Source organism: Cryptomeria japonica, chromosome 6 (assembly GCF_030272615.1).
Source record: "Cryptomeria japonica chromosome 6, Sugi_1.0, whole genome shotgun sequence".
NCBI lineage: Eukaryota > Viridiplantae > Streptophyta > Pinopsida > Cupressales > Cupressaceae > Cryptomeria > Cryptomeria japonica.
In genome coordinates this window covers 137,363,342-137,387,444 of record NC_081410.1, presented here as the reverse complement: position 1 = coordinate 137,387,444, position 24,103 = coordinate 137,363,342, and the positions used below count along the sequence as shown (strand labels likewise).

The following is a 24,103-nucleotide window of genomic DNA, read 5'->3' as shown; positions in this document are numbered from 1 at the left end:
TATTGTAACTTTTACAATACTCAGAACCAATGCAGAAATGTTGTATAGAAATCATTAAAGATATCTACCTCTCATTCGGGAGTGTTTGGATGAATTTGAGGAAATGGAATTAGGATCTTCCCGGGTAGCACAAGAGAAGGTGGAATTGAAACAGCAGATACATGCACTAAAAGTAAATTTGGCGAAGGCACAAGATAGAGTAACCAGATACAAGTTACAGAGAAAAGTAGCAAGGCAGATGATTGCACCGAGAGATAAGATACAATTTTATATGACCAAGCTGCAGAAGGAATTGACAAAGGTGGCAGAGGGGAGTGGGAAGGCTAAGCACTACTTCAATTTTCAGGAAGCAAAACAGCCCAACAAATTCAAATTTTGTAGACAGATCATAGTCAAGGATATTAGTGTAGACGGCATCAAGTGCATCTGTTTGTACGAGGAAGTTACAGGTACAGTCTTCCATGCGAGGGGCTCGTTCTCACAGGATAGAGCAGAAATCCTAGAGTTGGAGACTGATATTGTCAATGCTAAGCGAGACAGTCTGGAGGAGAGGGCATCAGGCTTAGAGGCGCATGTCTGTACTCTGCACACAAGGAGGAACAAACTTCAAAAGATGTTGGATAGGAGGAATGGGAAGAGGGTAGAGGAAGCTCCCTTGGTAGTCTTAGAAGAGTTGAAGGGATTGAAACAAAAGTTAGAGGTGGTGCGGGTAGAAGCCTTAGTGACCAAGTACAAGCGAGATAGAAACTTAATCTGCGAGATGCTTGCACCTGGAGGAATCATACTAAATTATGAGACCATGGAGGCCTTGAACTAGGCAATAAAGACGGCTTTTGGCGTAGTGCTTTCCTGCAATTTTGAGGACTCCCAATTTTCCAGAGAGGTCACAATCAATGAGCTCAACGTCGAGGGCTTCAAGTTTTTCTGCTAGTATGACCCACAACAGCTGCCACCACCTTCAAGCGCATGGCGTGATGGGGTAGATTATCTTAGTTTTTAGTGGTCAGATTAACAAATAGGTAGCAGAAACAAAATACACAGTAATGCAAAGCACACAACACAAATATACCCTGGGAAAACCTCCCTCTTGGAGGAAAAACCCAACAACCAAAGTTTCAGATCTGAATATTATTCAGGGCAGAAAACAGTTACAACTTAGCCCAGCTAGGGCACAAATATGAATGTGCTCTATCGCATGGAAGACTGTACCTATAACTTCCTCGTACAAACAAATGCACTTGATGCCATCTACACTAATATCCTTGACTATGATCTGTTTACAAAATTTGAATTTGTTGAGCTGTTTTGCTTCTTGAAAATCGAAGTAGTGTTTGGCCTTCCCTGTCAATTATAATTAGGGATGGCGGATTCCAATTGCCTTGGGCAACATTGGAATCCGCCCAAGGGGCCAGCCCCTTCTCCAATGTGTAGGGCTGGGCCCTATACCTCACGGCATCTCATAGAAACCCCACGCCACATAAAAGATAGCGTGCTAAACATAATAGGGCCAACCTTGTCTAATGCATTTTCGGTTAAAGGAAAAACAATAAATTAAAGGTCAAGCCGACATAAGTGGATATTGCATTATATAAATAAAGATACTTTCACCTCAATCAATTACACATTCAATGCATCATCATGCAAAATATCTACATCTGCCTAATGCGAATTTGAAGGAGCAATATCACAGCGAATCACATCTGCTATACCAGTGAATTACATCTGCCATTAAAAGGTGCGAAATTCATCCATGAGGAGAGCAAACTGACGGCTAAGGTTGCGTCCAACAAAGTGCAGACTTCATATGCAGACCTAGGGTTTGGACCTGATTGCTATTGGAAGTGGTAAAGGGATGCTTGTGAAGGTGCAGTCTTGTGGAAGACTTTATCAGCCCTAAGTGCAATCACCTTCAAGTGCTTGAGATAAGTTGTTGTAATCTTCATATGAATATAATCCATAATCAGATCTGAGGATCTTTTCTGGCTGGGTTTTTCCTCCTAGGAGGTTTTCCCAGGGTAAGGGTGTCTTGTTCTTATTTTGTTCATTTCTTTGTTATGCCTAAATCTGGAAAACTATAAATCTTTCATCTAATCAAATTTAGTTAGAAACTAAATTCTGGTTTTCTAAGTTTATATTAATCTGAAAGTGTTAAAACTAACATGGTATCAGAGCTATAGGCTAGATCAACTTTCAGATTTCAGATTTTAGGACTCCTTTATTTCTAGATTTTGTCTCATTCACAGGTCAGGTCAATGGGGCTGAAAGTTGAAGATAGGCTTGATGGGAATCTCAGTTTTGCTGCCAGATTTAATCATGGAATTTCAGTCTCTTGTTCCTTCCTTCTTTGGTGGTAGGTTAGTAAATATAAGGATCTCTCAATAAGACGAATTTGGTGTCAATGAAAACATTAAATGTTAAATGAACGAATCTTTTATTTAGTCCTTGTTAAACCAAATATTACAAGAGGATGCTTGGTTAATTAAGGTTGTTGTTAAGGGCTTATTATTTCATTTGGGCTGCAACTTTATGTAGTGGTTAAGATCTGATTTAAATAAGAGTTGCAGATCTGATTGTGAAAGGTTGTGTCCCTTTCATAGGGCAGAAATAATCAAGAGTTGCACTCTTTCAAAAGGTGCTAATGGTGAAAGGGTGTGTCTCTTGCCAAAGAGCATACATGATGAGGAGGTGTGACCTCTCCCTCATATTGAGAGACATAAAGGAAAGGAATCAAAGCATCCAGTGATATCACCTTGGATCGGATCGGATCAGAACTGTTATTAAGTTACAGGCAGTAACATCTTTGTTCTAGGTGGTATGCATGGGTATGTGCTTAATATGTATGCTTAATATATGATACCTGATAATGTTCTTCTGCACTGCATTATGTATGACTGTTATACTTAATTTCATATGTATTCTTAACACATGACAAGTTAGTATACTTATAGCCTAATGCTTGTTACTACTGTCAGTATTTAAGAAAGTTGGGAATGGAGTTGTTTCCAAAGAGGGGCAGTCTAAATCCAATCAATAGGATGATTCCCAAGATAGGATAAGGATCAGCATCCCGTAAACTTTGAGGGAGCCTATTGTATTTTGGTCTCTGAGCGCTTTGATAACATAGACATCCCCTTCTTCCTTAGAACTGAAGTAGTAACATAGGTTGACACTTGCATTAAGAATTATGGATGATAAAATTAATTATCTAGTATGATATAATTAGTTCTCTAGTATGGTAAATGAACAATTTACTGATTAATAATTGATAAATTAATTGAACTATAAAATATCACAAATTTGATTCATGTTAAGATAGATTTTGTCTTCTATCAATTTAGTTGAAGTCACATGTATTTTGAAATAGATTAATTATGGCTAAAACAGGCCTAAACCTAGTAAGGGAAATTTTGTGTACGTGCCTGTTTGTGACCTGATCAATTAAATACTAAAATTAAATATGGAATGTATGCCCTCATTAAATATCTAGTGCTTAATTGTTCCAATGAGTGAGATCAAAACAAAGAAGAAAAGTTGAACTTCATATTTGTAAAGACATTGCAAACTTAAATATTTCCTCTGTTTTGAACTTCGTTTAATTTATGTGTGCCTTTATCTATGTGCGTAAGGGAATATAAGCCAGTTACGTAAGTATCGCTACTAATTGAGTAAATGAAGTATTCATTAAATAAATGTCATAAATAAGTGAGCTAGGAATTTATTGTTCACAATACTTGATCCGAAGATTAATTCCTTTGATGTATTTGTTGTTGGATGTCTAGAGGTTTGATCTAAATCCTTTATCAGAATTATTTTGATTATATATACTACAACTTACTAATTGCTATTGATTCATGGAAGTATAGGCTCTCACTATCATTGCTTGGTTAGTATCTTCATTAAGTATACTTTGCTCTCCTTGTAAACATTCTATTAGTATTTCCTCACCTATGATCTGATTGAGTTTTGATTATTAATTGAATGATTCTATAATAGTTACATAAAACTGACTTTTTAGTTGAGTATTTACTATCATGAAGTGTGAAGTATTATGGAAATTAATAATATACACTATATCCTCAATTGTTGACTTAGAATCATTCTAGTTGATAACTACCGTACATTTTGAGCTAATTGTAGACTCTATTAGGTTATACTAATGGTTGTATGCTTAAGCCTCAAATCTGTGGAAACCCTGGTGAGGCAGAAAATGATCATGACTTAACCCTTGTGAGTTCCTTATGAAAATTAGATTTTTGTTATAACCTGTATGATGATGTACAAGTTTTCAAGGTTGTGTGTGTTGTTTATAATTAGGGCCTGGCGGATTCCAATTGCCTTGGGCAACATTGGAATCCACCTAAGGGGACCAGCCCCTTCTCCAATATATGGGGCCAGGTCCTATACTCTTCGGCCACTCCAAAAGGTCTCCACGCTACTCCTTGATAGGGCCAACCTATCCTCTACAAACAAAGAAAATTAAATAAACTAATTTGCAAATTAATTGGGTAAAGCCGACTTGGTTAGGGGTGTTTGATCTCCTATAAATAAAGCATACATTCTTCATAACATAATCAAGTAGCTCAAGTAAAAAAAGGCGAAATACAAATGCAAGATAAGCGAACTCCTATTGTATGTAGCAGAACATAGTGAACTTCTTTGTGAACAGCAGCGAACTTCACTCATGCACAGCAGATCACAGTGAACTCCATTTGTCACAGCAGATTACCTGTTAGGTGGCAGCGAACTCCACTTATGTGCAGCAGATCATCAATTAGATCACAGCGAGATAAGGTAGAAGGGCTGCAAATCATAATCACTGCCAGCAATCTAGTTGTGTAGTTCTTTGTAGCATCTTCTCTATGACTGCAACTTCTATACTTAAGATAAGTGTGTAACTATCCATTGAATCAAAACCATAATCAGATCTGAGGATCTTTTCTGGCTGGGTTTTTCCTCTTAGGAGGTTTTCCCAAGGTATCTTGGTCTTGTCTTTATGCATTCATTTCTTACTATGCTTAAATCTGAAAATCAATAAGTCTAATTAAACCTAGTTAGAAACAAATTCTGATTTTCTGAGTGTTATCTAATCTGAAAGTACTAAAATTAATAGTGTGTTACAGGCTGGCTTTTTTTAATTTGTATCACATAAGTATTGTCTCAACATTCTATGTATCATTGGTTATATTGTTAAAGGGATGCATCTAACTTATCATAAATGTTGTGATCCTCACCCAAGGTCATTTTTACATAACCTCATATAGTAGGTGATGTATGCCGAGGGCCAAGGCCATACTGACATCAGAAATCCATAAGCTTTGAAATAAGGCATAAGGATCTTCACACTCATTTAGAAAAAGTTTGAGGATATGTCCTGATCATAATTGAGCCATGGGTCCAATTCATAAAAGGTGAAGTTGGCATTTCTCATCCTTGTTTATGAATACTTATGATCTATGATGCTTGGCTATCAGTCTAATATTGAGGATTAAGAGGGAGCCCTATGATCTTCAATAAAACTCTTGGTATGAAAGAGTACTTGATAAGCCTAGGGTTTTGTAAAGATTTTAACCTGTTCCTTAAAGTATTTGAAATGCTAATTCTGATTTCTTATATGGATGATCTAACTCTGACCGATAAAGATAGCCTCATGATTTAATATAAGAAAGAATTAGCTCAGAATTGAGATGGAAGATCTAAACCTAAAATGCATTACTTCTAGGTTAGAAGTGTGGCAGAGATCTAATGAAATTATTCTAAGTCAAGTTTTCTATTGTTATGTTAGAATTATGGATTGTAAACTTATATGGAAACTAACTTAAAGAAGTTGAGTATGTCTGCAGCCAACTATGATCTTGCAGATTCATCTGAATAGAGGCGGGTTGATTGATTGGTCAAGAAGTGTTACGGACAAGGAAAACACTTCAAGCATTCACCCGTTGCGATCTCTTAGACCTACAGGGACAATCCTCAGTTGCATTGAGTATTGTTGAAGCTAAATACATTGTTGCAAGTGTTGCATCAAGAGAAGCAGTGTGGTTTCTCAAAATTCTTGTTATGCTGTTTTGAATTATTATCAGGGTTGTATAGAGATACCTGACAATTCAGTGTTTTATGACAGGACAATCCTGTGTTGTAGATGTTCTCACCAAGTTTCTTGAAGCTTGAGTACTTCAAAAGATAGACTTGGAGCTGTGGAGAACACTGCCTTGGTTGAGAGGGAGTCTCAACCTCAATGATAAATTGTGTTGTATCAACCACCCTCTGTGGGCAATGTAAGGTGGTAGTGTAATCTTCTCAGGGAGAAGAGTAATTGTTACCATCCTCTGCGGGCAATGTAAGATGGTAGAAAAAATTCTCTCCACCCTCTGTGGGCCATGTAAGGTGGATCCAATCTATACTTGTGTGCGAGCTGGAAGACTATGTTATGTAGTTCAATTCTATGCTTGTGTGCAAGATGGAAGACTACAATATTCTGATTATGTTTATTCCATTCCTTGCTTGTGTGCAAGATGGAGGATTATGTCTATTAGATTCCATTCTATGCTTGTGTGCAAGATGGAGGACTATGTTTTCATTTTATGCTTATGTAACTCCACTCCGTGCTTGGGTGCAAGATGGAAGATTATGATGTTACATTCTTCTTTGGGAGAAGACTGAGGTAAAGACAATGAATAATGGATATGCGTGATCGATGGCATGGAAAGACTCCATGATGTGCATGAATAATTGTGTATGTATTCATGACTTGCAAGTGTGCATGTTAAAGTTTTGAATTCACCCTCCACAGGCAGTTCAAGATGGATACTATGGGATACTATTTGTGGCCACTTGTTGTGATCTGCTCTCAGGAATATTTGAAGTTGACAGCTAAGTTCGGATTACAATTTAAACATTGTATGTATTACTTAGGGCTGGGCCCTAATCTTGTAACTTGGTTGTAAGATTATCTTTCTCCCTAATTAAGAGGGAGTGTTGATTATAATTAGGGATGGCGGATTCCAATTGCCTTGGGCAACATTGGAATCTGCCCAAGGGGCCAGCCCCTTCTCCAACGTGTAAGGTTGGGCCCTATACCTCACAGCATCTCATAGAAAGCCCACGCCACATACAAGATAGTGTGCTAAACATAATAGGGCCAACCCTATCTAATGCATTTTCAGTTAAAGGAAAAACAATAAATTAAAGGTCAAGCCGACATAAATGGATATTGCATTATATAAATAAAGATACTTTCACCTCAATCAAGTACACATTCAATACATCATCATGTGAAATATCTACATCTGCCTAATGCGAATTTGAAGGAGCAATATCACAGCGAATCACATCTGCTATACTAGCAAATTACATCTGCCATTAAAGGGTGCGAAATTCATCCATGAGGAGAGCAAACTGAGGGCTAAGGTTGCGTCCAACAAAGTGCAGACTTCATATGCAGACCTAGGGTTTGGACCTGATTGCTGTTGGAAGTGGTAAAGGGATGCTTGTGAAGGTGCAGTCTTGTGGAAGACTTTATCAAGCCCTAAGTACAATCACCTTCAAGTACTTGAGATAAGTGTTGTAATCTTCATATGAATATAATCCATAATCAGATCTGAGGATCTTTTCTGGCTGGGTTTTTCCTCCTAGGAGGTTTTCCCAAGGTAACCATGTCTTATTCTTATTTTGTTCATTTCTTTGTTATGCCTAAATCTGGAAAACTATAAATCTTTCATCTAATCAATTTAGTTAGAAACTAAATTCTGGTTTTCTGAGTTTATATTAATTTGAAAGTGTTAAAACTAACAATCCCACCCCCCTCTGCCACCTTTGTCAATTCCTTCTCCAGCTTGGTCATATAAAATTGTATCTTATCTCTCGGTGCAATCATCTACCTTGCTATGTTTGTCTGTAACTTGTATCCAGTTACTCTATCTTGTGCCTTCATCAAATTTACTTTTAGTGCATGTATATGCTGTTTCATTTCCACCTTCTCCTGTGCTACCCGGGCAGATCTTAATTCCATTTCCTCAAACCCATCCAAACACTTCTGAATGTTGTGCCTCTCTGCCTGCCAGCAAGGAGACCAGGTACTTAAGGATACATTGTTATTAAGCTTGGCACTAAAGATAGCACATACAGCAGAAAGGAATATTAATGAGAGTTAGATATCTTTAATGATTTCTATACAACATTTCTGCATTGGTTCTGAGTATTGTAAAAGTTACAATAATGTCTACATACTAACAAATATCAGAATCTCAGTATAATCACTTCAGCACATTATTTATACAAGAAATTATGAAATATATATATATATATATATATTAGCTATTGATTGTATAGGAGATGGCATAAGTAAGTTAAATACTGGTTTGTAAAATGACATATATGAATTATGTCATATATGATTTGTAAATTAAATACTTGGCCACATCATACATGAACACATCTATGTTGTTTACTTTGGAAGCCTTTAGGTCAAGAATGAAAGGATGTTTAAGGTATAGGGATATTGTGTTATAAGTTGTCAAGGAGGAGTTTCCTTTTGAAAAGGTCTTTTAGGTGAGTGTTGTTACAAAACTAAGATGAAGATTGACACTGTGTCTAGTTGATGTGTGTGAATCCTCCAAGCCCTCTGCATCGTATTGGTATCAGAGCTAGCAAGTAGATCCCTTGGTTGGTGGGAGATTGCAGATTGAAGGTTGAGTAAAGAGTTGGTGTCAAGATGCCTCCTAAAAATGCAGGTACTGCAAGAGAGTTGCAGGAGTTAAGAGAAAAGAATGCAAAGTTGCAAGAATCCTACAATGCCCTTTTGGCAAGGCTTGAAGCCTTGGAGTCAAACCAAAGAAGAAATGTTGACATAGGAGATGTCAGTGATGAAGAAGAAGAGGAAGAGTTCCAAGAGGCAGAAGATGAGGAACAGTTGGATCCTGAGGAGCAGAGGACCATCAGACTTCTGAAGGCAGTTGGAAGTGATCAGTACAAGGTAAGGGTTTTGCCCATGTATGGTGGTAGTTTGAATGAAGAAGACTTATTGGATTGGATTGCAGCCATGGATGCTTATTTTGAAGGTGAAGATGTACCTGAAGAACAGAAGCTCAAGTTCGCAAAGACCAAACTCAAGGGGCATGCACTCCTATGGTGGGACCATGAGCAAGCTGAGAGAAGGAAGAAGAGCAAAGCCAAAGTCACGTCCTGGAACAGGATGGTGGCTAAACTTAAAAGGTAATTTTCTTCCCAAAAAACTTGTTGTTGCTAATCCAAGAACTGTCTAGGAAAAGTCTAGGAAAACATAGCATGATATATGTTCAATTTATGACTGTTGTAAGCAAAGGAATAGAGTTTCCATAGTGTAAAAAGTGGACGACAAATTTAAGCTATAATGGAGATTTAGTCACGTAAGTCACACAATAAAACTCAAACACAAAGAAGACTTACATATTCAAGTTAGCGCAAAATGATATTAAATAAAAATGCAAAATGCAATAAAACAAAACATCAAACCTCCATTGGCTCTTTGTGATGTGCTCCAAGTTGAAGGATTGAAATGTGGGTGCTCTTAGCTATAATGTTACTAAATTTGACAGCATGTAAGCACTCTACGTAATGGATGCCTATGTTCTATGGGTAAGCCTCCTTAAAAAAGCTTTAAAAGTTGGACATGGAGAGCTCAAAGTGAAGGATGAAACCAAGGTAGGATTGGTTTGCATGGATGTGCATCCTAGCCTCTTGACACAAGGCTAGAAGAGGTGAGAGATGCATGATCTATGAATGAGGTTTCCTTAAATGCAAGATGAAAGGAATTGAGGGCAAATGGGAATGGACTGAAGAGAAAGTGGAGAGTGAAGTTAAAAGATGAGATGGAGGGTCAAGATTCCTCCATGTTGCATGCTCACACATGTGGCATGGAGTGTAGACAAGTGGTCTGAGACAAGGAAAGATTAGCTCCTTGATTTTGAAGTGGATGGTAGAGATTAAAGGACAAACTCTTTTGGCCTTTAGTGGTATGAGTGGAACTTTAAATTAGAAGAAAATATTTAAAGCTGATTGATTAGCCTAATCAATGAAATAATCATGATTTTATTTAATTGATTAGTTAGCAGAGTTTTGGACTATTAATTAATGAAGTGATTCTAATTAATAAAATGATTTTAATTGTTTAACACTAGGGATGTGAAGAGGGATTAAATGTGGTTGATTAAATGTTAAGTAAATAATGTTCTTATACTATTATTATTATTATTATTCTCTTCCTTGCATTTAATACTTCGATGTTCAAATATATAAACAGCATTGAGAATATTCCTAATTTATTATTTATGAGCAATTCGATTCTGTTTGCATCTGGAAATAATCACAAAGCAATCGATAAGAAAGATTGTTAAGGGATGACTGCATTATGTTAAGGAATAAACAATAAAACAAATACCAAACCGTTATGCAAAGGGGTGTGAACCAAGTAATTGTATGTAACAAGATGCAGTTTTAGTTAAGGATAGTAAGCAATGAGGGACATGTCTCATGAAGAGTCAAAGGGTATGACTCTTTGGCAAAATAAATATGAATCTGGAGATGAAGGAAGGGCATGGAAGGTGAAGAAAGATTTGCGTGGATATCAATTATAAACCAAGACTGGTCATTACAGCCTGGTACGCTATACTACTCATTGTGACGATACTGTTTACTCTTTCTGATAAATGTTACAACAGGAATCTGCATAATTAAGTCCGTAAAATGAATGAAAGAAAATATTATTACTAAAGTAATTGAGCTCTTAAGAATACTTGAATAATCTTAAATATTCGTTAAAAGAACTCAGTAAAGAACTCTTAAATAATTGATTGATAAGAATAACTTATATATATAATTTTATCCCTGTTATTACTGTCAGAATCTAAGAAGGGGCTGAATTGTTTCCAAAGAGGTGCAGTCTAAATCCAGTCAATAGAATGATTCCCAAGATAGGGTAAGGATCAGCATCCCGTAAACTTTGAGGGCATAGTCCCAAGATAGGGTGAGGGCCTGCATCCGTAAACTTTGAGGGAGCCTATTGTATTTTGGTATCTAAAAAAATTCACAACATCATCATCTCCTTCTTCCTTAGGACTAGGTAGTAACAAGGGTTGAACATTGCACTAAGAATTATGGATTAGGAATGATAGAATTAATTATTTAGTATGGTAAATTGACAATTTATTCATTAATTATTGATAAATTATTTGAAACTATGGCAGCTCCAAGTAGGGGACATTACAGTCAGTTGAATTAATTAATCAGTAGAGAAGAGTAGTTAGTATGGGGGTGGCTGTTAGCCAAATTAATTAAATAACAATTTATTTAATTATATTGTGGAAATTGATATAGAGAAATGAAAGTGGATTTGGGGTGTCTACACAAACACCATTTCTGCAAGTGTTAGGAGTTTGTTATACATGTCAATAAAGCTTATTTTCACTCCAAGGCATTATAAAAACTAGTAAATGACTAGAAGATACTAGCATGAGGAGCAAAAGCTCGCCCTTCTGCAGTTTTCTTCCCATTTGAGGGTTTCTCCAGGTGTAACTATGTGTCTCAATTTTGTTGAGTGCTTATTTTGCATTGTATGCTTCTGTCATGCATGTCCTTATGATGTTGCAACTATAGATAACATGTCAGACTGATTAAATAACCATTGGAGTTAGAGAAAGTATTTGTAGGGTTGACAGGTAGATATATATAAGTGATGATTCCTAGAAAAGTATCTCCAACATTTTTACAGATCATAAGGACTGCAAATCTACTGGTTGAAACATCTTATTCTGCTGATAACACTACTATTTGTTATATTTTTTACTAATGCAACCTGCAGAAGAGTCAGGAGTCAACAGAAATACATTTAGATTGTTAAGAAATATAATATGATAATATCTCAAAAAGCTCATTCTCCTAAAATTGATGGGGTAAAATAAGTGTTGGAAGTGGGATTCCAGTACCTGAATGTAGATGCGCGTGTTGATGGAGGAGAGCTTCATAATAGATTAACTAAAAATTGAATTAAAGAAAAAAATCAATCTTGAAAGATTATTTATTATCATTGTTTCTCTAAGTTTTGGCAAGGGGGGTGATGGATTTCAGGATGGCAATTTGATTTTTCCAGGTTTAGGTGACAGGTTTCATGGATGGCAATTCTTTCTCCAGATTTGGGGATGGCTATTAAAATAATATATAAAATTAATATTTAAAATTTCAAAACACAAATAAATCAATAAAACCTCTAAATAACATAAACAAACCAAAAGAAGCTGAGATTCTTAAAAGTTAAGTACATTAACAATCCATTTATTCCATAACCCATTTGATAGACCAGTAATCATAGACATAATATGGAACATGATTCATATTGAGAGATGCTAGAAAAAGAAATGCTGTGTCATACGTGGTAGATAATAAATTTTGCAACAAGCTCAGAAATTCAAGTTATCATTTATTTGATATCTCAGAAACTGCTACTCTTCCTCTTCTCCTCTTTACTCCATTTTTGGTGAATGAAAAACAACAGCATTTGCTTTTAAGTTTTAAGGGGGATTGGAACCTTGCTGGGCCGCCATTTTAGGGGTTTAATTTGTTTTAAAACTTTTTATTCAGTTTTTATGTGTTTGATGTGAAGGATGTGCTGAAGTCCTAGGGATGGCAAGAGGACATTGAGACATCTAGAGGACACACAAAAGAACTCCGAAATCCACTAAACAATAAAAACAGGGGATGACCCCTTCTTAGGAGGTCTCACAAGGACGTCTCCTGCAAGTCTCCAAGGCATCAAGGATGTCACCAAACCCATGGGGATTTGTCCCTATGGAACACTATTTATAGTATTCAAATGCAACAAACAACACACAGCATACATAGATCAAGTACAACAACAGCATACATAGATCAAGTGTAAAATAAATCCCGAAGGACATGGTAAAGAATTACATTTTCCAAGAGCAATGTCGATGTGATCTACAATATCTGATTCTGCCAGTACATGTCTCCAAACTGTACAGATTAAAACATAGAGATTGGTATCAAATTAGATTGCAAAGTGCTAGATTCTAAATTGGAAATAGATAAAAAAATCATCTTACATTAATTCCCTATGTAAGTGTGAATCATAGTCTGAGATCATTTTGAGTTTGTGATATAATCAGAACCTATTCAATTTAATCAACTCAGGAAACTAACAAAAACGACAAAGAAAAGAGCTAATGCTAGTTTGAAAACCATGTGGACGGTATAAAGTAGTAAAGTAAGCTGAAAAGTACACATACATATCTCCCCTCTGCGCAAATTAAGTGATGCAACTGCATTTTCCTCAGTAGACACTATGACACGCTTCCTCCCTGATTGCTGGGTGTGGAACACTACATCTTTTACTTTTCCTATGTGCTGCTGATGCCTGCAACACAAATAATATTTGCTGAGAGAGAAAGAAAGTAACAAAGGTACTGTATCTTAAAAAATCAAATATAAGAAAACTGAAAAATGGAAAGCTCGTCATCTTCAAGAGAGAGACATATAAGGAGGTATACATGCATTAATGTAATGCCAAATATTTGCAGGATTTTATATTCATTTTTAGACATTCTCATGTTTAACAAATGTTTGCAAACATCACCTCTTCTATAAATTTTATATAGCTTAGATATATAAAGAAACCTTTTCTTTTTTAAAGCCAAAGGAGCTAAATACTGTTGGTCATTATAAAGCTTTTCAAAAAATTTACAATGGTCTTCATTTTGTAATACTTTCTAAACTCAAATCGCCAAAGGGTAAACATCGTTGATCAAACTTCATCAATCAACTGAAAGAATAATGTTTTCTCCTCCCTTGGTATTTCTCTTTGATATTGAGTAGTTTACAATCTATTTACTAAATATAATCAGATGCTTTAAGAAATTTGTACTTAATTTATATTTAACTAGGTTTGACTGGGTACATATTTTTACCTCTCAACATGCAACAACGACATTTGTACCACTGGACAAACTCGATGATTACAATGAAATTAAAATTAGCATCTGTCTCCAGCAAAGATCTAATGAAAGATTTCATTATTTTCCACCTCTCAAACTGCACTCCAGACATAGTAACAATGGTATCATTTTGTTTGCTTTATAATTTAAACTAGTTTTACCACACAAGGTCAAATCATTCAGACAGGCATGATATGCGGCCTTGCAACCTCTATTTTTGTTGAATTTTCAAGTGTTTCTTATTTTATTTTCCAACTCAGTCCTCCTGTGTTGAGAAATGTTGGTGTTTCTTTCTCTATATGATAAGCTCAATCGAGCAACCATACTCTTCTATATTCTCAAAAGGGGTACACCATCAAAAAGGAAACAGAAAAAAAACGACACTTTCAAAAGACTTAAAAACATGATAGCTAGTGCACCACAAATGGCTAATCCAAGATCAGACCAAGACTTTCCATATGTTACTGATTTAAAGTTTGTCACTGAATGCATTTTTTCTCAAAAAGATATCCATAAGTTGGATCATCCACTTTACTTTGCTAGCAGATAACTAATATCCACCTCCAATATTGCACAAAAATTTAACTGCCAATGTGTTATGAATGCTCGATATATCTACAGTTTCATGCATTTGTTCAATATCCACCTTCATCTTGTTGGTTTCATATTCCCTAGGTGTGGTGTCTATCTCTTCCATTAATGGATTTATCTTTATCATGAGTTCTAAGAGTGAACGGATTATATTTTTGCCTCTTGTGGAAGACCTCACCATGGTAAAACAAAATAATTTTGCAATGAATGACACAATGACAAAACAAATCAAATTAATTTTAAATTTTTTCCAAAACTTACCAAGGCCTAGATCTCACTTCCTAAAAAAAAATTCCAAGAAATTCACTGATTTGTAGCCTTGGGAGCAAATTTGGTTAAAAGACTAATATTGCAATAATTCCTTTAATTCTACTCCAAATGACCTTATATATGGACTTTAGCCATAAATATGTTATTGATAAACCCTCTGGATATCAGAAAAAAATCATTTATTTTCAACTTTGGGAGAAAATTAGGTGGAAACCCTAATGTAACCCTAATTCGGCAATAACTCCTTGAATTCTACTGCAATTTTCTCCAAGTTTATACTAAAGTATCTGCAATATGACCTTCAGTAACCCTTAAAAAATCAAGACAAAATTCTCCTAAATCAGAGAGATTCGCACTCCATAAAATGACCTCCAAAATAAATAAATAAATCTTGCCTACACAATGCCAAGATCAAGCTATAATACCACTTGTAATGAAACAACTTGCACTATAGAAGAATATAATAAGAAATACACTGCAAATACATGATAACATTATGACATATCAAGAGGGCAATCTCGTAATCCACTTCGAGGGGGATACCTCGGATAGTCTTCAATAAAAATGCAATATTCAATACAATAATAATAACTAGCAACTAGCTCCTATATATATATCTGATTATGCCTTGACTAACACATAAGTCAACTTGTATTCTTAACTATAACCCCTAGGATAACCTACCTTCCTATATACGATTATAATAACGATTGTATAAGCCAATATACACTATAGGATTAGGGGCATATTGCATTGTTATCGTGATTATTTTTTAAAATGTATTGTTGTTATGTTGATGTCATTATATATTTCTTGTTGTTGTAATAATGTCGTCATATTATACATCCATTATAATGTTGTCATCTTATACGTTGCTATAATGTTCTCATGATATATTTACCAGTATATTCTTAATGTTATGAACAATTTTTTTAAACCTTATAAAATTCCATATTTTTGTTGGGGACATTTGGCCATCCCTGGGATAGTCAAGGGATGCCCCCAACCATCTCAAGGATGAACAAATGTCCCTACAACATTTCCTATTTCTGCAACATGTTTCAAACATTCAAAGATTTTTGGGGATCGCCAAGGGTCGTCCCTTGCTGTACCAACATACCCGAAATGCCATCAGCGACGGAGTCAAGGGGTCACACTACAATACAACCTTCATCTTCATGTAAAAAAATGGAGGGAAAGAAGATTCATGATACAATCGACGTGGATGACATCTATCCATATTCAGATTGGATTGTCAAGGGTGTGAATCTAGAGTTTTTTGCAAAGGAGATTGTGATTTTGAAAGGGAAGCAACCAAATGGGCAATAAATGTAAAAACGGAGGTAGAGCCTTTAGGAGGGGCTTCATTGAATGATCATCATGAGATGCTTAAAGATGATACTATTCCTTAGGAGGAATCCTTCCATCTAGTTTGAGGACACCACCACTAGGCTGCTTCAATCAAAGGAAAAATTTGTAAAAGATTTGTTATTTTCTATGATGACAACAGCAGATCAAATATCATATCATAAAAAACACTATGATGTGCGTTGTACTCCTTTTGTGGTCTAAAATTAAAAAGAAAACTACTTGTGAGTTCTTTAAATTCAGTAATTTGCATGCTATCATTATTTTACAATTTTTGTATTGTTTTTAAATATGCTGATTTTTTATGAGGCCTAAGTTCAAGTTGAAAATTTGGCTTGCCAAGTCTGTATCTCTGACCTATGATACAATCACAGTAAGGAAAAAAGTATAGCATTGTCCATGCTATTTCCTCCCTCACTAAAAATCGTTAGTTTTGTAGCAGCAAATGACCCGAAGCATTCATAACCCTAGATAACTACAAAGAAAACCATGAGGCTTGAGGCCTCTTGTACCTAGAGCTGTCTATCGACTTGCAGATATTCCTAAGCATAACACAAATAGTAAGAGATTGAGAATGAATAACAGTGATAACATCTAAAGATGAATGAAGGTCATATGGAGAGAACTTGCTACAGCATATATTCAATAGATGATTGTAACAAAGAAATGACAGAAAATTAAAAAGAACCTCATATGGGTAGAATAAAAGAGAGATGAGACTGAAAAGATAGAGGGTGAAGAAAGTAAAGATGAACAAATATTGATATAAAAGGCAGTTCGTACATTGTTTAGTAATATGACAGTTACAAAGAAAAGACATAATCACACTATGCATACGTAGAATCAAAGAAAGCTTTCTCAGAAAAGCTTGCTGGAGAAACAGTAAGAGACCCACAGAAAAGCAATTCTAGAGAGGCAACACTGGAGGCAGAGCAACTACAATAGTAAAGAAGAGGCTTATAAAATAGCGTAAATTTGATTTTGGTATATTAATAATTATAATAGAGGTATGATTCGTTGATCATTATTGTGACAGCTCTGTAAAAAACTTCTTTTCACTATGTTAATGAAGCCACAATTTTAGCTCCCACCAAATGTTCATCGGATGAATATCCATAAGTTCTTCTACATCTGTCTAAAGAAAGCAAATTGGAGAACAGTTGAGCAAAGCTTGTAACAAGATTTGATAATGAAATGTAGAAGTATAACTTTCACAAAACTATGTCCATACCAGCATATAAACCCCTCCAGGCTTAAGTACTTTGACAAAGAGAAACATAGACACTCTGAATAGTTAGCACTCAGCCATGTTTATATTAGAAAATGTTGGCTGGATTTACGATTAAATGTGAAAGTAATACCACAGAAATTCAGGCACACTTTCCCAAAAACATGTACATTCACATCATACACCTGCTCACTCTTTCCACCATTCTAGCAGCACCGATTGGTGCAATGGCTCCACACTATGACAAGTAATGCACATGTGCATGTAGGGTAGACAGCAACAGACATACACTTAAATTTTTAACCAAGATAACTTTGACTCGCCATAAGAGAATCCAGGGTGCCTATAAAAGTGACAAACCACCCACACAATTGGGCAAAAGATGGAAAAGGCCCACAAATATCAATTAAAGTTCTAAGATTCGTTACTTGTGTTATTTTAATTTTGAATAAAACCTATTGTTGCTGGCTAAGTCACAAGGTTCGAGTTCGAGTTCGTGTTCGGCAACAATAAAATTCAGATGAAGTTCGGCAAGGGCAAAAAGTTCGAAAAAAAATTCGTGATTAAATTCACTTTATATAAATTTGATTTTTTTAAAATATAAGTAATATATCTACAAAATTATCAAAATAGTTTAGCATTGAAAAATAGCTAACTTGACGTAAACTGACACCAAATTTTTTTATTTTCCTCAAATACAGTTACAAGTTATAAAGTTATATATATATGTGTGTGTGTGTGTGTGTGTGTAATTTTATTTAAAGATGTTTTTATAATAAAATAATATCTACTATATATAAATAAAAATAATATATAACATATAATATAATATTATCTAAATATACCAAAAAAAAAATAATAATATTATCTAAATATATTAAAACACGATATAAATAAATAATATTAATAACATATTAAAAATAACAAAACAGAAATACACAGCACTACAAATATAATTCGTTGAATAGATAAAACCTAGTTCGAAGTGAATTATTTGATTTCTACAGGCACAACACTCTACAAAACCTTCGTTCACTGGCATGGCACTTGCAAATCCTTTGCTTGATAGATAATTTGCCACCTAATCTTCTGATCCATCTGTCTATGGGTAATCCTTCCCACTCATCTGTGACATAAACAAACGCAATTTGCTCCCAAAAAAAAAAGCACAAAAACCCTCTTCATGCAAGGAACAAAAAAACGTGGGAAAAATCCTAAAAACTACTTTTTAAAAGATGATGCCATAAACTATACGAATATTAGGCGAATTTCAACGCATTTTTTATAATCTTTTGAAGCTCGCCGAATTTCGAACCTCATGGCTGAAATTCGGCGAACCCTGTGACACAGGTTGTTGGGTCATAGGGGGCGGCTAGCCATCCCTAGGGCGATCAGGGACGTCCAGGCGTCCTCTGTCCATCCCAAAAATTGCTAGGTATCCCTAGCTATTTCCTGCACATGCTTAGACGTCCTTGGGATGTTCCCTATTTTTAGTAGAATTTTGGGGAGGGAAACATTTCCCAATCGTCCCCGCATCCCCAAGACATCTCTAAGCGGTGACGGCCCCAATTTAGCTAGGGATGCATCCCCGGATAACAATGGATATTGATAGCAACAGGATATTTTGCAGACAATCCGTTATGCTTGCAGATGCATTTTATTGGTTTGGCCACTCATTTGACTACGTCTAATGCTTGAAGAAGGTCCTCATTTGTCTATAGTGAGTACCTTTTTCTAGGAATGAATATAGTTGATAAAATAATATTCTTTGATGCATTGCAATATTGGGATATATATTATGTACAAAAGTAGGTTAACATACACATGAGTTACGTTGTATGTGTGGGAGCATGCAAGATCATCGGTTGATGCTTGATCGTGGTAAATTGTAGATTTTATGGGTTATTTATTGGTTATTGGCATTTTTAGGTAGATAGCGTTGTTCAATTTAGTTACTGGCTTTTAAGTTTCTTCAATACTGGTCCAATTTGCATTGTTCCATGGTATGGTGTTCAAAGGTAGGACAGTATTCACCCCACACAAGAGTGGAGTTCCAAGCAAGAATGGGAGGTGCACTCACTTCATGGTTAACATCATAGTTTTAAAACTCGTGGACTCGCCACAGACTCGCGAGTCCATGGGAGCCACGAGTCGCGAGTCCTTGGCGAGTCCATTTGAAAGACTCACGAGTCTTTTGCACGGACTCGCGCGAGTCTTTCAAATGGACTCGCGCAACCCAGAAAAAAGTCATGCAAGTTTTAAAATTGAGTTTTTTTTTAAAAAAATTGCCTTCATTTGGCATAACTGAGGGAGTGAAAAATAAAAGAAAAATAACACCCAACGCCTTTATAAAATAATAAAAGTATTTTTGGCCTCGCGGGGCGCTGCCCCTCAACCCCGCCTTGTATCGCAACAAGGAGTGCGCAAGGGGTGCTGCCCCTTGACCCCAACTTGGGGGCGCTGCCCCCAAACCCCCGTCGAAAAATATAGGGGGAAACTGCGCCAGAAGTAGGGAAAATTGAACCTCCGAGTCTGATTAGGCTCCATATAACAACATAATTAGCATTGAATAAATCTTGGTATTATACATTTTAGAGTTGAAAGTTTGAAACTATGAGTATGTGACATGTGTAAGGTTTCAATTATGGCTCTTATGTTCTCTAAATGCATTAATTTCTTTATGTTTTTTTGTAAAACTACGGGTTTTTTTTTTTGCCGAGTCCTTGCCAAGTCTTTCACGAGTTCGAGTTCGAGTCCGAGTCCAAATTTTTGGTTTGCCGAGTCCATGGCGAGTCCGAGTTTTTAAACTTTGGTTAAGATATTGTCAGGCATCAAAGCTTACCGTTCATGGATTATTCTACCAGTATTTTAAGGACAGAATACATTATTTATGTTGGGAGGATGTTGGCACCAAAAAAAGGCCAATTAAAAGAAACATCTATTGTTAGGAATTCAGAATATTAATTGTTAATTAATTATAAAGTCATATATTTAGAAGGATTTTGAGCAAGAGAATGCCCACACATAAAAAAATGTTATGGTCTGTGTTTAGGAAAAGCATGTGCATGGTTTTGCTTGCACATGAAGCAATATGCTTTTGAGATGATTATAAGTGAGCTATTATTGTAAACATGGGAAGGGCTTGCATCTACAAAAGCAAGCCTCCTTACATATGAGAGCACGTAACAAGTTTTGTAACAAGTTTGGTAGAACAACAAAGGCAAAGAAAGAGTTCAGTTGTCCCTTTCCCTTTGTATAAGAGCGGCTTATGTGTGATATAATTTGTATGTTGTGACGTTAACGAGAAGCTCCAAGTATTGTGTAGCTTGTATATTGTTAGTGCACATATGCTTTAATCTGTAGGTTTATATGTATGCATACCCATAGCGGAAATCAACGTTAAGTTTTCAAATCCACAGTACACCTCTGGTGAGATTGCCTTTCAGGATTGTTGCCTCTCATCACATTGAGATTGTGTTCCATCTCATGAGCATAAACTAAAGCTCACTTGTATCATTTAAGGAGAGAGATACCAATCATGATGGCATTGCTCACAAACATCATCATTTATTTGGGGTTCAATTGGCACTTACATCTTTTTTGATGATATACCTTTGGGGCTGGCTGCAGGGTAATGGAAAATGTAAACCTGGAAAGCATCTATCCTAGAGATGTTGTCCCGAGCATTTTAGAGCCAAGTTTAATGTTCCTTACCATAATTCCCATGCAACTTGGGTTAGTTTCACTACCATATCATCAGTTTGAATATAGTTAATGAAATAGATGGAAAAAAAAACCCCATGAGGATAAAAAGTGAAATGCATTTTTTTCTAATGTCTGATTGGTTAACAAATTTAGGAACTTTTCTTTGGGAAAATTGGTCAACTATTTGGAATGCCAATCAGAGCCCTGGATAATGTGCAGGCAGCTCTTGTTTTTGGATTCCATATTTGATGATCGATCTGGGTAGTTCAATAAGTGCTCTTTCCAGACCCAAGAAAGTTTCTATATGTGTGAATTTTTAGTGACTTCTGCAGTTTATTTTCTCCAAATGGCTTCTTGGACAGTATAGATGTATGCAAATACACCCCTATATAATATCAAAGAATATTTTATGGACAACTGGATCATTTAAAAAGTCAAATTGAATTTTCAAGCAAAAAATGCAAAGAATTGAAACCCATAAATGGGAGTAAACATATATTTTAACATGTATTTGGAAAAACATTTTAGTCTTTCAGGGCATTTGGGCACACTGGTCAGCCATTTGACAATTTGGTCAGTAAAAGTGTAGTATGATGAATAAAGCAAAGCCTTGCGTGTGCAAATAAGGTATATAAAAGTGTATGTATAATGAATAAATCAAGGTCCTAAGAGTGCAAAAATGATCAGTAAAAGTGTATATATGATGAATACAGCATACATGTGCAAATATATGCCTAAAATTTTAATTTTATCATATTTGATATCCATATTTCTACAAATTCAGGCTGCACTCAAAGAGAAAGAATGATTAAAATTGCAGCTCCAAAGCAATCAACAATTATGCAAGTATTAGCTTTGTAACAACGGCAATCCTCGATATCAAACCCTGTAAATTTTTTTCTTAAACTATGGATTTTAATTATATGTAGCTTGTGTCAAGATCCAAGACGTTTAGATGGTTGCCCAAAAGGAAATAGATTCAAAAGAGTACCAACACAATTCTCAATTATATCAGTCTTGGTTCAGTTCAATAAAGTAAACAATCTGTTGAAAAGGTTTGAAGTCCTTATTGATGGTGACTCTCAAATACCAACTTATACTGTTATTGAGATTGCATTCAGTTTAGCATTCAGTTATTCTCTAATATACAGCAAAAATATTACAGCTATTTCAAAAATTCGGTTGGCAAAACCAAGCTCTTTATCTAAGTAAATAGCTGTGGATATTCCAACTCTTACTGCAACAGCAAAGTTGCAACACTCAAGCAAACAGAATTATCTAGGCTAGTCAAAACTCAAGAAATCCAAGTCTAATTAGAAACCTGTACCCCTTTCCAGCACAGCACGTTATCAGAACAAAACCACTGCAGCAAAACTGACCTCAATCATAGGTAACTGATTAGTTCCCAGGTCCCTAACACTTGATCACTTATAGAAAAAAGAACTGACACAAGCGAAAGGAGAATAGGCATTTACTTTTCAATTGAAACATATGATGCTGTGCCCAGCTATAAATACTAAATAGTTGCTTAACTTTTACAAAGATTATATAGATTTCAGTAGCAAAAATTTCATCCAAATCATACTCGAGTTTATAAACGTATGGCCATATTTCTGATCTCTGATTCAATTCTGATCGAATCTTTGTGGTCCCTTTCCGAATCTCCAAAAAAAAAGGACTGGATTGCTGCTCACTGATTCAACTCTCCATTAGAACAGAATCTTTGTGGGTTCTTTTCCATTGCAGTTGATGTGTTTGTGTTGTCTTCTTTTTTACAAGCATGTTGACTAAACACTAGCAGAAGATTATCTTCTTTCAAGAGAAATGTACATGATCCAAGAGCACCATAATCAGAAATTCTGGATCACCTGAATACATAACCTTGATGGAACTCTGATTTGGCCTTCAAACATACTTCTGTTTTCACGAGATAATATAAAGTTCAACTCAAAACCAATTCTATCATACGACACCGGAGATTCGCAAGTTAGGAATTAAAAAAGTAGTGCTAGAGGAAACTCGCCAACTCAGGAGCCAAGTGAGCCATAGAGAGTCCTCCGACGGACTCACTCATCAGACTCATTGCTGAATTAAAAATACATGAAAATAAAGTGACAAAAGAAAAACCTTAAAGCTGAAAAGTTATCCTCAATATTATTTCGACATTTAAAATTCTGTTTTGCAGCACCCACGACGGAAAATTAGGATTTGCAGCATGGAGATTAATTTTGGTGATTTTGGCCAATTTAAGGTAGGTCTAACTCAGTTTTGACTAATTTATTTTGTGAGCTTCTGCCAAAAATTTCTGACCGAACCCAGAGTCTCAGCCCAAATTAGACCATAAGTTTCCAAAATTGCCACCAGAATGTAACTTCCTTCCATGTAGTGGGTCTCCCATGAACTAGGAAGAAGGGGCTCTCATATTCTAGATAAATAACATTTCATTCACCTACCGCCCACACAATAAGAGCAATTACTTTCCAATATAAGAATAGTAGAAACCTCATCACAGATAATACGTTTCGGAGAAAATTTTGTTTATTTGAGATAGAATAATTGGGTTCTGCGCTAACTGCAAATTTATTTCTTGCCTGCATGAAATTCAAGTGAAAAAACAACACTGAAACTAAGGAGGATAACACAACGATCTTACCAGTCCACGACACCAACTTGATCTTCATAGAGAGCAGTAGCACGCATCGGACAAAACCCTGCAAAAAGCAGACCAAGTAGACAAATAATAAAGGCCGCCCTGCTCAATCCATGGCGTATGAACGCCATGATTAGCTATCGTGGCGATTTTCGAGCAAGAACAGAGCAGATCCACAGTTCTTAGAAAACTCCGTAGTTGTTCCTGCTCTCTAACGAATCGAAAGATGGGGGAGAAAAGCACTTGGTACTTTCTCTATGATTTGTTCGCCAAAAATCTAATATTATTATTATTTAATTTTAAAATGAAAAACAA

General features: G+C 35.7%; 1 protein-coding gene across 1 annotated transcript in view; it reads right to left on the bottom strand.

Moving 5' to 3' along the window:
- LOC131040511 (uncharacterized) overlaps positions 1-24,081 on the bottom strand; it is a 50,751-nt gene extending 26,670 nt beyond the window's left edge. Inside the window, exons 1-3 of the mRNA XM_057973455.2 lie at positions 23,792-24,081; positions 13,272-13,399; positions 12,937-12,999 (exon numbers count right to left, since the gene is read on the bottom strand). Of these exons, the coding sequence (XP_057829438.1) occupies positions 12,937-12,999; positions 13,272-13,399; positions 23,792-23,919 (319 nt within the window). The 5' untranslated portion in view covers positions 23,920-24,081. The remainder of the gene's footprint in view (positions 1-12,936; positions 13,000-13,271; positions 13,400-23,791) is intronic.
- Between the last annotated feature and the right edge of the window lie 22 nt (positions 24,082-24,103).